At 60.1% G+C, this 12,794-nt stretch overlaps 2 protein-coding genes across 4 annotated transcripts; one reads left to right on the top strand and one right to left on the bottom strand.

The window, feature by feature from the left end:
- Nucleotides 1–827: 827 nt before the first annotated feature.
- Nucleotides 828–2,433, bottom strand: UQCR10 (ubiquinol-cytochrome c reductase, complex III subunit X). Its single transcript, XM_084539133.1, has 2 exons — nucleotides 2,243–2,433; nucleotides 828–1,100 (listed from the first exon to the last, which is right to left on the bottom strand). The coding sequence occupies exons 1-2, from the start codon at nucleotides 2,381–2,383 to the stop codon at nucleotides 1,053–1,055; spliced, it is 189 nt and encodes a 62-aa protein (XP_084395259.1). The 5' UTR covers nucleotides 2,384–2,433; the 3' UTR covers nucleotides 828–1,052.
- ZMAT5 (zinc finger matrin-type 5) lies at nucleotides 2,426–11,147 on the top strand. Of its 3 annotated transcripts, none has more exons than XM_084539132.1 (6): nucleotides 2,426–2,529; nucleotides 4,248–4,469; nucleotides 5,044–5,106; nucleotides 5,296–5,376; nucleotides 8,898–9,009; nucleotides 10,924–11,147. In XM_084539132.1, the coding sequence occupies exons 2-6, from the start codon at nucleotides 4,343–4,345 to the stop codon at nucleotides 11,051–11,053; spliced, it is 513 nt and encodes a 170-aa protein (XP_084395258.1). In that variant the 5' UTR covers nucleotides 2,426–2,529; nucleotides 4,248–4,342; the 3' UTR covers nucleotides 11,054–11,147. The 3 variants fall into 3 exon arrangements, with proteins under 3 accessions (XP_084395258.1, XP_084395256.1, XP_084395257.1); XM_084539130.1 differs by having other exon boundaries at nucleotides 8,883–9,009; XM_084539131.1 differs by lacking the exon at nucleotides 2,426–2,529 and adding an exon at nucleotides 3,671–3,781 and having other exon boundaries at nucleotides 8,883–9,009.
- The last annotated feature ends 1,647 nt before the right edge of the window (nucleotides 11,148–12,794 follow it).

The following is a 12,794-nucleotide window of genomic DNA, read 5'->3' as shown; positions in this document are numbered from 1 at the left end:
CTGGTACGATGCAGTTTTCCCCTTCCTAATACTGCATTCAGCCTTAGTGCTGGCTTCTAAGAAGCTGCAAATCTCTATCACCTGCTCAGCATAGCGTGAAGCCATCAGTGCTGCAGACAGGCCTCGTAGTAAAGCAGCACTCCGTTATGGGCTGAAATTACCCCAGGAAAGCTTAAACAGCTCCTCTTAAGCAGCTCTATAAAAGCACAGCTGGGCCGCTGAAAGCTGGAGTTGTTCTTTGCTCAAAATCAAGCACAATGTTTTAAAGTCCTCTTTAATGTTCTTGGAGCAAATGTTTTACTCCTGTCTGGCACGTATTTACAAACACAATAAAGCTTCTTGCATTAGCACTGGCTGTAATCCGCTCTGTCTCATCCACTGCTGAAAGTGCTACTTATTAGGGAAAATATAGGAAATTAGGGAAAATATAGGAAGGAGGGAGAGGTGTGGGCTCTGTGTCCTGCAACAGCAGGCTCAGGATGAGAGGTACCCACCCTCAAGTCCTCACAGACGTTTCACTGCCCTTTCACTGCTGTGAAATGATGGAGGGCCATGAACCAGCACAGCCCTGCGTGAAAAAAAGTAAATGAGTGGTTTGAAAGCCCCTGATTTAAGCCCCTGTTCTTTGAACAAGGCTGGAAGAACTCACTGGCAGAAGCCCAGGTTGTTGTGACAGGCCCGAGCTGTGTAAGTTCTTTCACAGCACACTGCGAACAGCTTGCTTAGGGACCTGCACCTGGGGCTGTGTTTAAGCATTCTTCATCTCCTAGGTAGAGAGACTTACAGGCAGAACCAAGGACAAATCGAGTAAACGCATGAGCCTGAGACATGGGCCAAGAATATTTTATTTTATTTAACACAGAAAGTTTCAACACAGCAGCAGAACTCCTGGAGTCCAACGCATTTTACATCATATCAGGAGGTGGCTGATACAATCTGGCTCGGAGGCGATCAGGAACCCAATTCCATTTTGATCCAGCTGGTTTCAGGACACCGAATCCTTCTCTGCAGTGTTTTTTGCCACCCCAGGCTGGATCCTGCTGCTGAGCGTTTCAGTTGTCACTCGCTTCATACTTGTGCTTGATGTGTTTCCACAGTTTCTGTATAAAAACAAAAAAAAATAGCTCATGTTTCAATGGCACTAGGATAAAGCTTCACTTTAAAGCAAGTTGTTCTGAAGCCTGCACTGGTAACAGACACTAGGGGACAGAAGAACCTGCAGGGGCACACGTCCTAGGTGACAGCTTGCCCGCTGTGACAGGCACACCCTGTCCCCCAGCAGCACAACACAAAGCTTTCAGGACACACAGCTGAGTGCCACCAGCTTGCTCCTTGTTCACAAAGCTCACATGGAACAGACCTGGTGGCACCTTTTGTCCTCTGGTCCCTCTGGCTCTCCTCTCTGCCTTCCTGCCCTTCCGACGGGGCTTGCAAAGAGCAGCACGCTGCCTGTGCTGGGAGGGCTGTGGGTGCTGCCCTGCCCCAGCTCCCCAGGCTGATCCTGACACAGGTGTGCGAGTCCTGCACCCAGCAGCCCTGGGAACAGGCAGGGCAGGAGCTGGAGCCCCCCCTGCTCTGTGGCTCCACAAAGCGGAGCTGCCGGGAGCACTGCGCTCAGCACCAGGACTTGGCCCCCACACAGGAGATGCGGGATGCGCAAGGGAACCCAACCCTGGCTGGGAAATCTGGTGGTGTGATCAGGACTAAGAAGAACACCGTGCGTGCTGCGCTTTTCCTAGAAAATGCTTTAAATTTTTTTAGAGTCAATTTGGTTTTCAATCCCTGCTTAAGAAAGTGTTAATGTGTAGAAGCTTAAAGCTACAATTAAAAAAGGAGCTGAGCGCCCAATTCAAACATTACGCCACAACAATGACTGCTGCTAAGAAGCCGGGGCCCCTTCTCTCGTTCTGAAGAAAATAAGAACAATATTTTCTGTATTTTCTCAGCTCTGTCACCGCTCCTGGCACAGCTCCTCCAGCCGCGGGGTGACCCCGCTGCTTTCTGTGCTGTTCCCCGCTGCCCTTTGAGCCCGTCCAGAGCCCGAGCAGCCAACGGAGGACTCGGGACAGCTCCATCCAGCACGGGCAGCGCCTCGGCGCCCCCTCAGCACCGAGCCCTGAGCGCCGACAGCGCCGACCGCCACCCGGGAGGCCTCAGCGGCCGCCCCGTGAGGCGCGGGTAGGGCCGCGCTGACCTTCAGGGCCCGTCCCCGCGACGGGAGCGGCTCCGGGCCCGGCCTTACCCCTTCGTTGAGGTGCTCGAAGATGGCATCGGCGCCCTGGTCGAAGGCGCGCTCGAAGACGACGGCGCCCAGCACGATGCTGAGGGCGAAGGTGGAGGTGCGGCGGAACAGCGAGCTGTACGCCTGCCTCAGCAGCGCCATCTTGGCCGCGACTACCGCGCCTGCGCGCCGCGCCGCGGGGCACGCTGGGAAGTGTAGGCAACCCCCCCCTCCTCCGCCGCGGGGGGTGCTGGGAGTTGTAGGCGCGGGCTCCCGGCCGGCGGCGCGGAGCGGAGGCCGCGGGGGCGGTGAGCGGGGGAGGAGGGGAGGGGAGGGGGGCAACGGGGTCGTGCCCTTCATCCTCCTCCTCCTCCTCCTCCTCCTCCTCCTGCTGTCCCTGCTCTTCCTCCTTCTCTTCCTCTGCCCCTCCTCCTCCCCCTCCTGCCCCCTCACCCCTGCTCCTGCCCATTTTACCCCCACTCTTCCCTTTGCTTTTACCCCCCCCTGCCCCTGCCCCTTGTTTCTGCCCCTGCTTTTGCCCCTGCCCGTGTTGGCCCCCCCTAGACACGAGCTCAGGACGAGGATCCCGATGCTGCAGTCACCCCTTTGCTCACCCCAGCTCCTCGGTCGCTCACAGGGGGTCCTGGGCCCCTGGGTGCCCTGCTCGGGGAGTCCCTCATCTGTGAGGGGCCTCGGGGTCCTGCACGAGGTGTGCAGGGATCCAAGAAAACACGAAGGCTCCTCGTGCCTCGAGTTGCACCGAGTGAAACACCTGCTGGGTGTCACGGGACCTGGGCATTTTTGGTCCCGTTTCATCCCAGAACGTGCCATTTCTTCTAAAATGTCGCTGTGAAGGGCTTAAGGTGGAGGCTCCCGCTGTTAAGACTTTAAAGCATCGAGACGGAAGACAGAGCCCTGATTTTTGTAATTGGATTTGGGCAGAAAGGCTTTTAATCTGGTGCAAAGCCCGGCTGGCTGCGTGGGGGTGCAGGGGTCGGTTTGCCTGAATTCAGCTGCAAATCAGGGCCTAAAAATGAGAAAAGGAATGGGGGAGCTGAGGAGGTTTGGTTCTTCATAAAGCAGTTTCTTTCCTGATGACGGTGATGGATTCCTTAGGGCACCGTTTTGGGGCTGAATAATGCCCTAATAACGCTCTTTGTTTACCATGGGATGGGGTTGGGAGAGTGGCAGGGGGTCAGGCAGGGCTGCTGGGGGGCAGCTCCCATCCTCACCTCCTCGCTGGGTGCGAAGCTCTGCGGGGAGCTGTCAGGGCCCATCCTGGGTAACCCACACCGTGGGATTCTTCAAAAGATGAAAAATGAAAATATTCGGCGTGATCTGCGGAGGGGAGATCTCCGGCAGGACCTGGGGCTCCTCCAACTGCATGTTTTGTTTTTTTTTTTTTTATTATTATTATTATTATTATTATTATTTCATTCATCCCCGCAGTGGGAATTGCTGTGCGATTTGGGAGCCAGCTCCTTCGGGACGTGGGCTCTGCCTGCCCGAAATCCTCAGGGGCTTTTCCCTGCTGCGATCGCCGCTGGCAGGGCGAGGACAGTAAGTCTGAATTCGGAGGCTGCTGCTCCAAGCATCGTTGCGGTGTAGCAGAGGGAGCAAGGAGATTGCAGTGGGGAGATTTCAACCCGGGCTGCTCTGCCCGCCGGGCCTGAGGACCTGAGGGAGGCCGTGATGGGTTCTGACCGGGTTTTATTTATAAAATCTTTATTCCTCGCGCCGTTTGTTAAACGTGTTTGGCTGTCAGGGCGCCCAAAGCTGGAGAGTTGCCTGGGGGGCTCATTTGCCAGCCCATCCATCTTCAGCTTTTATCAGGCATCCCTCGGTTCCTGCCTCCCCTCGCAGGGCTGGACACGGGGAATTTCCTTCCTCTCACTTCGTGCTGTGATTTCTGCCCCCGGGCTGGGATCCTGGACCCCTTGGGCTCCTGGGGCTGAGCCCTGCGGTGCTGCAGCATGAGGAAGGCACTCAGCAGACCCGAAATAATCGGAGTTGTTCTCCTTTACAGCAGGCACTGCGAGTCTTGGATCCCCCGGCACGTCCCTGGGGCAAGGATGTCTGATGGCTCCTGGGTGGTGCTGAGGCTGTTCTGCTGGAAGAGAGATGGGGAAAAGGTACTTCTGTGATTACTGCGACCGCTCCTTCCAGGACAACCTCCACAACAGGAAGAAACACCTCAACGGAGTGCAGCACCTGCGGGCTAAGAGGGCCTGGTACGACTTGTTCCGAGGTGGGTGCTGCCCCCCCCTTCCGTCCCAGGGCTGGGGGGGTCGGGTGAAACCAAGCTGCAGCCCTTGATTTTCCTCTGAGTGGTAAAATCCCTCGTCCTGGCACTGATGGTTTGTCTCGTCTTGCCTCTGGATGTCTCCAGACGTTGCCATCGGGTGGTGCAAGTTCTTCCACTGCCCCTGGGAGCGGCCCTAGCAGGGGGCTCTCCCCAGTGCACCCCTGGGAGGTGAAGGACCACGGCACCGGGGTCTGCTGGAAGCTCAGCTCAGGGTTCAGTGGGGTTTCTGAGAGCCCTGCTGACCTGCCTGGCCTTCCCGTGCTCCACAGCAGGGCTGCAGAGTCCTTGTTTTTCCACCATGCTGCTTCTGCTCCACTTGGATGGGGAGAGAAGGTGATCCCAGCAAGCTGGTGGAAAGCTGAGTGTAGATGGGGGCTGTCTGCGTGCTGGAGTTGATGATTATCACCTAAAATATCTCCCCCTTAGTCACCGGACCCGCGTGGGACCATGATGGGACCAGTGGGGGTGTTGCAGGAGGGCTGACCCTGTCCCGTGGTTTGTCTTTCCTCTCCCCCAGATGCCGCTGCCATCCTGCAAGAGGAGCAGAGCAAGAAACCGTGCCGCAAGTTCCTGCAAACAGGTGAGCTCTGAGCTGGAAATACCTGGCTGGGCTGCTCGGGGGAGCCTGGAGTGTGTGTGCCCTCCCTGGAGGGAGCGAAGGGCTTGGCTCTGTGCATCCTGGCTGCGGATCCTGGCTTTGCAGGCACCTTTCCGTGGGAGGACCTCATGCATGCAGCTCTCACGGGGCTCTCCGTGGCTCTTGTTGCAGGGCAGTGCGATTTTGGGGCCAACTGCAGGTTTTCCCACATGACGGAGCAGGACCTGGAGAAGCTGAGCGCCCAGGTGCAAGGTGAGTCCTGGAGCCAGAAGCTGCCCACGGGTCTCTGAGGAAGGGGGGAGCTGCTGGGAACACTGCTGGTTTTTCGGATGCTTTCTGCTCTTGCTCTGCTGGCATGGACACAAGCCTGAAGAGCTGCACGATGCTGCTACCACTTAGCAGCGAGCATCTGAGGCTGAGGGTGGGCTTTCCGAGCCCTTGGGGTTTCGTTCAGTCAGGGAATAAAAACTGTCAGCAGCAGAGGGCACTGGTACATCGCTTCCCCTTGAATTTATGGATTTGACTTCCCCCTGACTCTGTGATGACCGAGGACCTGCTGCTTCCAGTCCTGTCAGAAGCTAGCTGCCATCAGTTGCCTTGTTCTGAGGAGAGGATACGGGGTCCTGGATCCAGAAACAGCCTCTGCTGGAGTGCTGTGGGGTGGAGCTGAAGCCTGGGCAGGGGGCAGGATGCAGCTGCTCCCCTGCTGCGAGTGGGCTCCTTTTTTTTGTTGTACTAAGAGAGCAGGGGCATTTTTTTTTTGTACCAAGAGGACTTTATCTTGCCGAGAGCACTGCCTCCGTGCCCTAAAATGAATGCAGCTCTGTTTCGGCTGCTCCAGACCTTTCACCATCAGCGTGGCCCTTGGCTGGACTCCCCCCAGTAAGCCCCAGTGGTGCTGGGGAGCCCAGGACCGGGTGCAGCAGCGCGGGGCCGCCGCAGCCCAGCTTCGGAGCAGAGCTCAGCCTGCGAGCTGCAGCCAGCTGCTGTTTTGCCAAAAGCCTAGCAAAAACAGGCTGAAATGTTAAAAATCTGTGCGTGCGTATGGGGTTTGGGGTGCGTGTGGGGCTGGTGCTCCTTGCTGGCCTTTTGAGGGACCAGGCTCGGGGAGGCAGGGCTCTGGCACTGCCCTGTCCAGGCACCAGAGGCTTTTTTTTTTTTTGCAGGGGGAGAGAAAGCTCTCCCGAGAGGAGCAGGGCTGCAGGGGAAGGCTGGCGAGCTGCTCTGTGCTCGGGCAGCCTTCCGTGCCAATTACACGTGTTGCCGAGTATCGCCTCGTGTCAGGTGGGCCAGGGGGGAGCGGGGAATTGGCTAGGAGAGAGCCGATCCCTGGGAGGCGACTTGGAAACCTCGCGTTTGCATTGCCAAGTCAAACATTTAATTAAATGATTAGGCTTCGAGGAGCGATGGCTGGGGGCTGGCAGGGCCTCCTCAGCCGTGCTGCTCTGTGTCGGGTGGCGGAGTCAAATCCTGCTCACCTCTCCTGTAGAAATCCACAGAAACCTCGTGTGACCTGAGCTGAGGATCACGCAGACCCCCCCGGGCTGACCTGCTGAGCCTGCAGGGAGCCTGAAGGGGTTTGGTGGAGGGCAGAGCTCAGCAGGAGGAGCGGAGGAGCCCACACATAACTCATTAATCCGGACAGAACGAATGGCCACGGGCACCGAGCTGCCATCGGGTGTGTGGTGGGGGCATCACAGCGCTCCTTAGACACTCAAATATCGATATCTCAGGGGCTGAGGCTGAGGGGAGAGTTTAAAGCAAGCGTGTGTGCTGGCAGGGTGGTCTGCAGGAGGCTGGGTGCTCGGCCGGCACGTCCTCGTGGCCCCACGGGGTGCGTGGCATTGGCAGCTCTGTGGCAGCAGGTTCCTCTTGCTGGCGATGCTTTTTGGTAACAGCCGAGGGAAACGTCGCCGCGTTTGTCGTGTTTTGACGCGGGGAGCTCACCCTGGTGGTGCTGTTAGTCGTGTGGCTTAAACAGGAACAATTCTGGGCACTTGGAGAGCTCAGAGCGTGCCCTGGTTTGGCTTTGGCACCCGGTAGGATACCCTCACGAGGAAGCAACAGTTCCCACCGTCAGCAGGGAGAGAGGCACATCCCCAGCTGCTACCACACCAAAGCCTTCTCCTGCTGCATCTGCTGCATCATTCCTCAAGGAGACGCTTCCAGGATGTCGCCTTCAGTGCACTCATGTCAGGAACACTCCCCGTCAAATCGGCGGTGATTTGCTCGGAGCTGCGGGCTCCGTGCTGCTCGGCAGCACCACGAGGCAGCCCCGGCGGTTGGGAGCTGCGAGGGAGAGGAGGAGCACGGCTGGGAGGGTGCTCCTGGTCCATCCTGGTGGCTGGGAGAACACGGCAGAGGCTGCTGGGGGCTGAGCTCGAGGAGGAGCAGGACAAGGAGCGCGCTCATCGTTGGCTGCAAGCAACTCACAAAGGTGCTCGTGTTGAGGGAGGCACCAGCTCCATCCCTCAGCTGCTGTTTGCTGCTTGTCCTGTGCACCAGGGGGGTGCGGGCACCCCCCAGGTCCCGTCCAGGCAGGGAGCTGAAGGATCTCACCTCAGCCTTGGTGCTGGTGGCAGTGCCTGGTCCGGGAGGAGCCGAGCCGGGCTGGGTGCGTGTCTGGGGCTCCTCGCGAGTCAAAGCCTGGGGGTTCCGTGGTTTTATTTCAGAGTGGGGGCAGCTTGTGCTAAAAGGTGCATGGGGAGAAAAGATCAAGGGACCCAAGGTGGCCACGGTCGGTGCTGCTGAGGAAGGCTGCAATGTGTCCAAGGCAGAGCCACGCACCCAGGTCACCGCGCTGCTCGTGTCCTGCGCTGCCCTCAGGCTCTGGGCCGGCCCTGCACGGCTCCGCTGGCACTTGGCTCCTCCAGAACAACCCCAGGAGACGCCAACAGCCCCGTTTCCAGCCCCCATCCTCATCCCTGGGCTGCAGAGCAGCGCCCTGACCTCGGGCCAGCAGCGGGCTCGCCTGGTGGCGGCGGCGAGCGCATCGCCACCTCCTCCCAGGGGCCGGGTGACAAATGATCCATCTGGGGCTGCGCGCTGTGTGATGGCACGGCGGGGCCGTCCTCATGAATATGCAACGGGCAGATGAATAATTGGGTGCCACCACCGGGATGGAGCGATCCGTCACTGCCCAAGCGATGTTAATTTCACACCCTGTCTGGAAACGTTCCGTGCTCTCCCAAAAGGCGTTGACACACGGCGGCGACGCGCGGCGCGGGCACGGCTGCTGGTGGCCGGCACCATGGGGGCACTGCTGGGTCTCCAGGTGGGATCGGGGGTCCCCAAAGCGCTCGGGTTTGGTGAGCAAAAGGGGACAACACGCAGCTGCCTCGGCGTCCTTTTTACTAATATATTTTTCCCGAAGTATCACGTTCCACTGGGCTGGAGGTGTGATGGCACCGAGCGGCCGTTTGGAGTGGGGCTGCTCTGCCCTGCATCTGGGTGGGCAGCCGAGGTTTCTGCGGGCACTGCCCTGCTCGCTCCAGCCTGCAGGAGAAAATGCAGGAGCTCTTGGGAGCTGCTGGGGAGCTCTTGAGGTGAGGAGGAGGAGGAGGAGGCAGCGATCAGCCCCCGAGAGATGCCAGCTGGATGCGCTGCGCCCGGCAAGCGTCCGAGGGCAGGCAGGCAGCAGAGGAGGATGAGCAGGGGGTGCTGCGGGCAAACGGCCAACTCTCAGCTCCAAGAAACTGCAGGGTGAGGAGCTCGGGGGGGTAACGGAGTGAGAGGAGCACGGGGCGAGCGTCTGACAGCTCTCTCTCGAGCAGGGGAGCAGCGGCTGAAGGAGCTGCGGCAGGAGGGAGCGGATGTCCCGCTTGGCACCATCGAGGACTGGCTGGAGAAGAGGGCGAAGAGGCTGAGCGCGGCTCAGAGCAACAGGTACTGGGGGCTGGGGGCGTCCCAGCGAGGTGGGATCCCACCCGGGGGGGCTTGGGGACCACGCAGGTGGCCAGGGCTGCCCCCCAGCTTGATACCTGAGCCACGCGCCAGCTCTCGGCACCCATGGGGACCCGTCTGCGTGGCACACTTGCCTTGGGGACATGTGCAAGTGTGTCCCCATGGTGCTGGGGACAAGGCAGGTCCCACTGCCCGTGGCTGCTCCCCCAGGGAAGGCAGGCAGAGGGGAGGGTACCCCCGTGCCCTTGGCAGCACTCATGGACGTGTCTGGGAGGCCGTGGCGGCGGCGGCGCTGAGTTCTTGGTGCCTGCTGCGGGTGGCAGGAGGCCGGGCTCATCTGTTGCCAGCTCCCCCCATCCTCTGCCTGCCCTGTCTGCGCATCCCTGCCCGTCCCTGCCTTCTCCTTCGCCAGGCTGAGGGTGGGATTAGCTCCTCCTCACGGCAGCGGGACGCCTGCCTGCGGGTCCCTGCTGTTCCCTGGCTCACCTGACTGTGCCGCAGGCTTAATTGGATGACATTTGGGCAGGTGCCAAATCTCTCTTTTGTTCTTTTTTTTTTTTTTTTTTTTTTTTTTTCCCTCCTGTTTGCTCCTGTCCTCTCCGTGTTTGGTCTGGGCAGGATCTTCCTTCTGCTGCCTGTCTGGGCGCGTTGCGTTCTGCTCCCTCCATCCATCAGCCTGGCTGCTCTTCGCCCTGCAGCCGTGCTCGCCGGCAGCAGCAAGCTCCCAAGCTCCCTCCCCTTGTTTGTTTGCCCTTTTTTCGTTTATCCTGCCCGAGATCCCTCGATCTCGGGACAGATCCTCTCCTGCTGACGATACCCAGCCGAATTCCCAGCCTCCCATCCTTACTTGGTCCCCGCTGCCTCCAAGCACGCGCCAGACCTGGCGTTTTTCGGGCTGTTGCTTTCCACCCAGCCTCTCCGCCCCCACAGGTCCTGAAACCATCTGCTGCAGCAAACCAACCCCAGCTCTTCAGCTCTTCTCTGGCCGTGCCTGGCCTCGCCGGTGTCCATCCCCATCACCTTCCTTCTCCCCTCTTGTGCTTTCCAGCCCTGCCGTTGCCCTTCTGAGCAGCAGTGCGCCTCGCTTCGCCTGCCACAGGTCTCCTTGTGCTTCGGGCACGTGTTTCTGCCCTAACGGCCATGGAGCCCCCTCGTCTGCTTCCACCAGGAAGGGGTCAGGGTCCTGGGAGGGTGCTGCTCCCCTGGGGCGTTACGTAAGGGAGCACAATTACATTTCTGCTGGCATCTCAATTAAAAGGATCCAGCAGGATCAGAGCGAGAGGCTTGGGAAGTTGGGAGGCTGCTGCCAGGGCTTGTGCTGAAGGACAAGTGAGTTTCCTGTGCTGAGGAATGAAGGAAAGGGCACGTTTCCTGGGGATTTAAGCCTGTCCCGGCCCAGCTCTTTCTCCTCCAGCTGGAGACAAGGCAGCGATGCTTCTCGCTCCGCACTTCTGTCCCACGTGCTGCTCACAGCAGCCTCCCCTCATAAACAGGAGCGAGAGAGAGAAAAAAAAGCATTCCCTGGGCTGTGAGCTGGAGGAGAAAGCCTCTTCCCCCTGGTGAAGGGTGCTTCTGTGAAAACACCCTGGCGTTTTGGCAGCTCCTCCGCTTCCGAGGGGCCCTTGTCCTTCGGGAAGTGCGCAGCTGCCTCGGGATTGGGGCTGCTCGGGAAGAGATCACGGAAACATCTGGTGGGGCTCAACGCTCAGCTGTGCGGGGAGCTTTGGGCAGCCGGGGGACGGAGGGGCTGGGGGCAGCGCTGCACCGGGGCCGTGTGGGGACAAGGAGAGGGGGCACGGGCATGCTCGCCCCCCCGAGGACCCCGCTGTGTCCCCAAGCTCTCAAACGGAGTCAGCCACGGCTCATCTCTGCCCTTTCCCTCTCCCATCTCCGCAGCGCCCTGCCTGAGAAACCGCTGCCCTTCCAGTACCCGCCGGGCTGGCCGCCGCCGCAGGAGCTGCCCCCATCCCTGCAGGCCCCCCCACCCGGGGGGTGGCCGCTGCCCCCCGACCTGCAGTGGGGCTGAGGCACCCTGCTGGGGCTGGACGTCACCCTCACCTGAGAAAGGCACTGAATTACTGACCTACGCTTTTATTTTAATAAAGTTCTCCCCCCTCTCATCGCAGCCTCGTGTTATTTAATGCCTGGCAGCCTCCTGTGGGGTGAGCTGGTCCCCGGGATCGTCGCTGTGCTCCCCAAACGGGGGGCGAAGCTGCAGCCCCACTGCTTGTGGAGCCCCCCCGGGCTGGGGAAGGAAGCTGTAAGCAGGCCTTTAAGCATCGCTGCTTAATATCTCCTCCCGTGTTGATGACTGGGGTTTGCTTCTGCTAAATGCAGCGGGTAACGCTGCGGGTTCAGGTGCTGGAGCTCCTAATGAAGAGCTCGGGGAGCTCCCCAAAGCCCCGTGCTCCCGCTCCCACTAGGCTGGAGGTGAGAAACAAGGAGGAAAAAACATTTTTCCACGGCTCCTCCTTCTCCAGGAACTGAAGGAAGGGGCGAGTGCCAAGGGGGCGAGTGGCTGGGGGTCACTCCCTGCTGGGGGAGCCAGGACTGGGTGTCGGGATCAGACCAGTGGCAAATAAAAGCCAAATATCGGGCACGAAGGGGCTGCGTGAGCGTGGGGAGAGCACACAAGGAAGGGGCTCGCTCTGCCTGCCCCCAGCACCTGCCCTTCCTCTCCTCCTACCTCCGGGAGCAGCTGGGGGTGCTTGCAGGGCGCACTTTGGCTTGGCCACCACCTCCCGGAGCTCGGCACCGTGCGCCCCGCTGGTGGCCGTGGTGTGCCAGAGCAGCGACCTGCCAGCAGCTCCGCGGTGCCAGCGCACTCCAGGTTTGGCCACGGGTGCAGGCAGCGGCTCCAGGCTCGTGGAGAGCACCAGCAGCTGCCTGCGGGCAGCGATGCGCAGGGGGAGCTGCCAGCCCTGGTCCAGGACTCCCAGGAGCAGCAGCAACCCGCGCTGCCTCCTCCTTGGCACGAGCAGAGGCTGGATGTGAGCGTGGCCGGAGGCTGGGTGTGCTGTTAGTCGAGCTCAGGGGTGGTTTTACCCTTCCCGGTGTTGTTCTGGCTTGGGCTGCTGCGCCCTGTGGTCTTTAGGCTTTGGCAAGAGGGAGCCCAGAGGTTGGGACCCGGGGGGCAGCACCCATCTGGCACCTCCCCAGAGGATGGGAACCCCTGCCCTGGATGCGGAGGCTGATCACCTTCAGGAGGCCAAATGAGGCTGGAATAACCCCAAAAGGGCTGTGATGCTCTGCTCCCGGCCAGCCGTGGGATCAGCCCATCGCCCCCGCAGCAGCGCCAGCTTCAGAGGGTGCCAAGTGGCTCCAGCAAGAGGCCGGCCACGTGCACGGGTCCCTTCCTCCTGGGGCCACAGCTGCTGCTGGCGGAGGAAAACAGAGATCCAAGCCTCCCTTCCCTCCTGCAGGCATCCCGAGGGGGGTGTGTGCCTGCGCCCGCCTCTGCAGCGGTGTTTTGCAATCCGCCATCCAAATATTCTGCTCTTCCCAGCCTGGGTTTTCCAGACTTGCTTCACTTCCCCTGCTGCCAGCCCTGCGCCCTGCTCGGTGCCACCCGTCTGCCTGAAGCAGGGCGATTTGTGAACTTGCACAAAACAAACAAACAAACAAAACACACACACAAATTTGGCACTGCAAACGTTTGCAGCCCGCAAACCGAGTGGCCTCATCTCAGCCACGTTCGGGGCGCGTTTGGGAGCATCCCTGCTCCAGAAGGGCCGTGCTGCTCTCCCAAATGCTCACGGCAAACCAAA

The sequence above is a fragment of the Aythya ferina genome (assembly GCF_964211825.1).
Source record: "Aythya ferina genome assembly, chromosome: 17".
In the NCBI taxonomy this organism is placed as follows: domain Eukaryota; kingdom Metazoa; phylum Chordata; class Aves; order Anseriformes; family Anatidae; genus Aythya; species Aythya ferina.
Note: the sequence above shows the minus strand (reverse complement) of the source record. Positions and strands in the feature narration are given on the sequence as shown.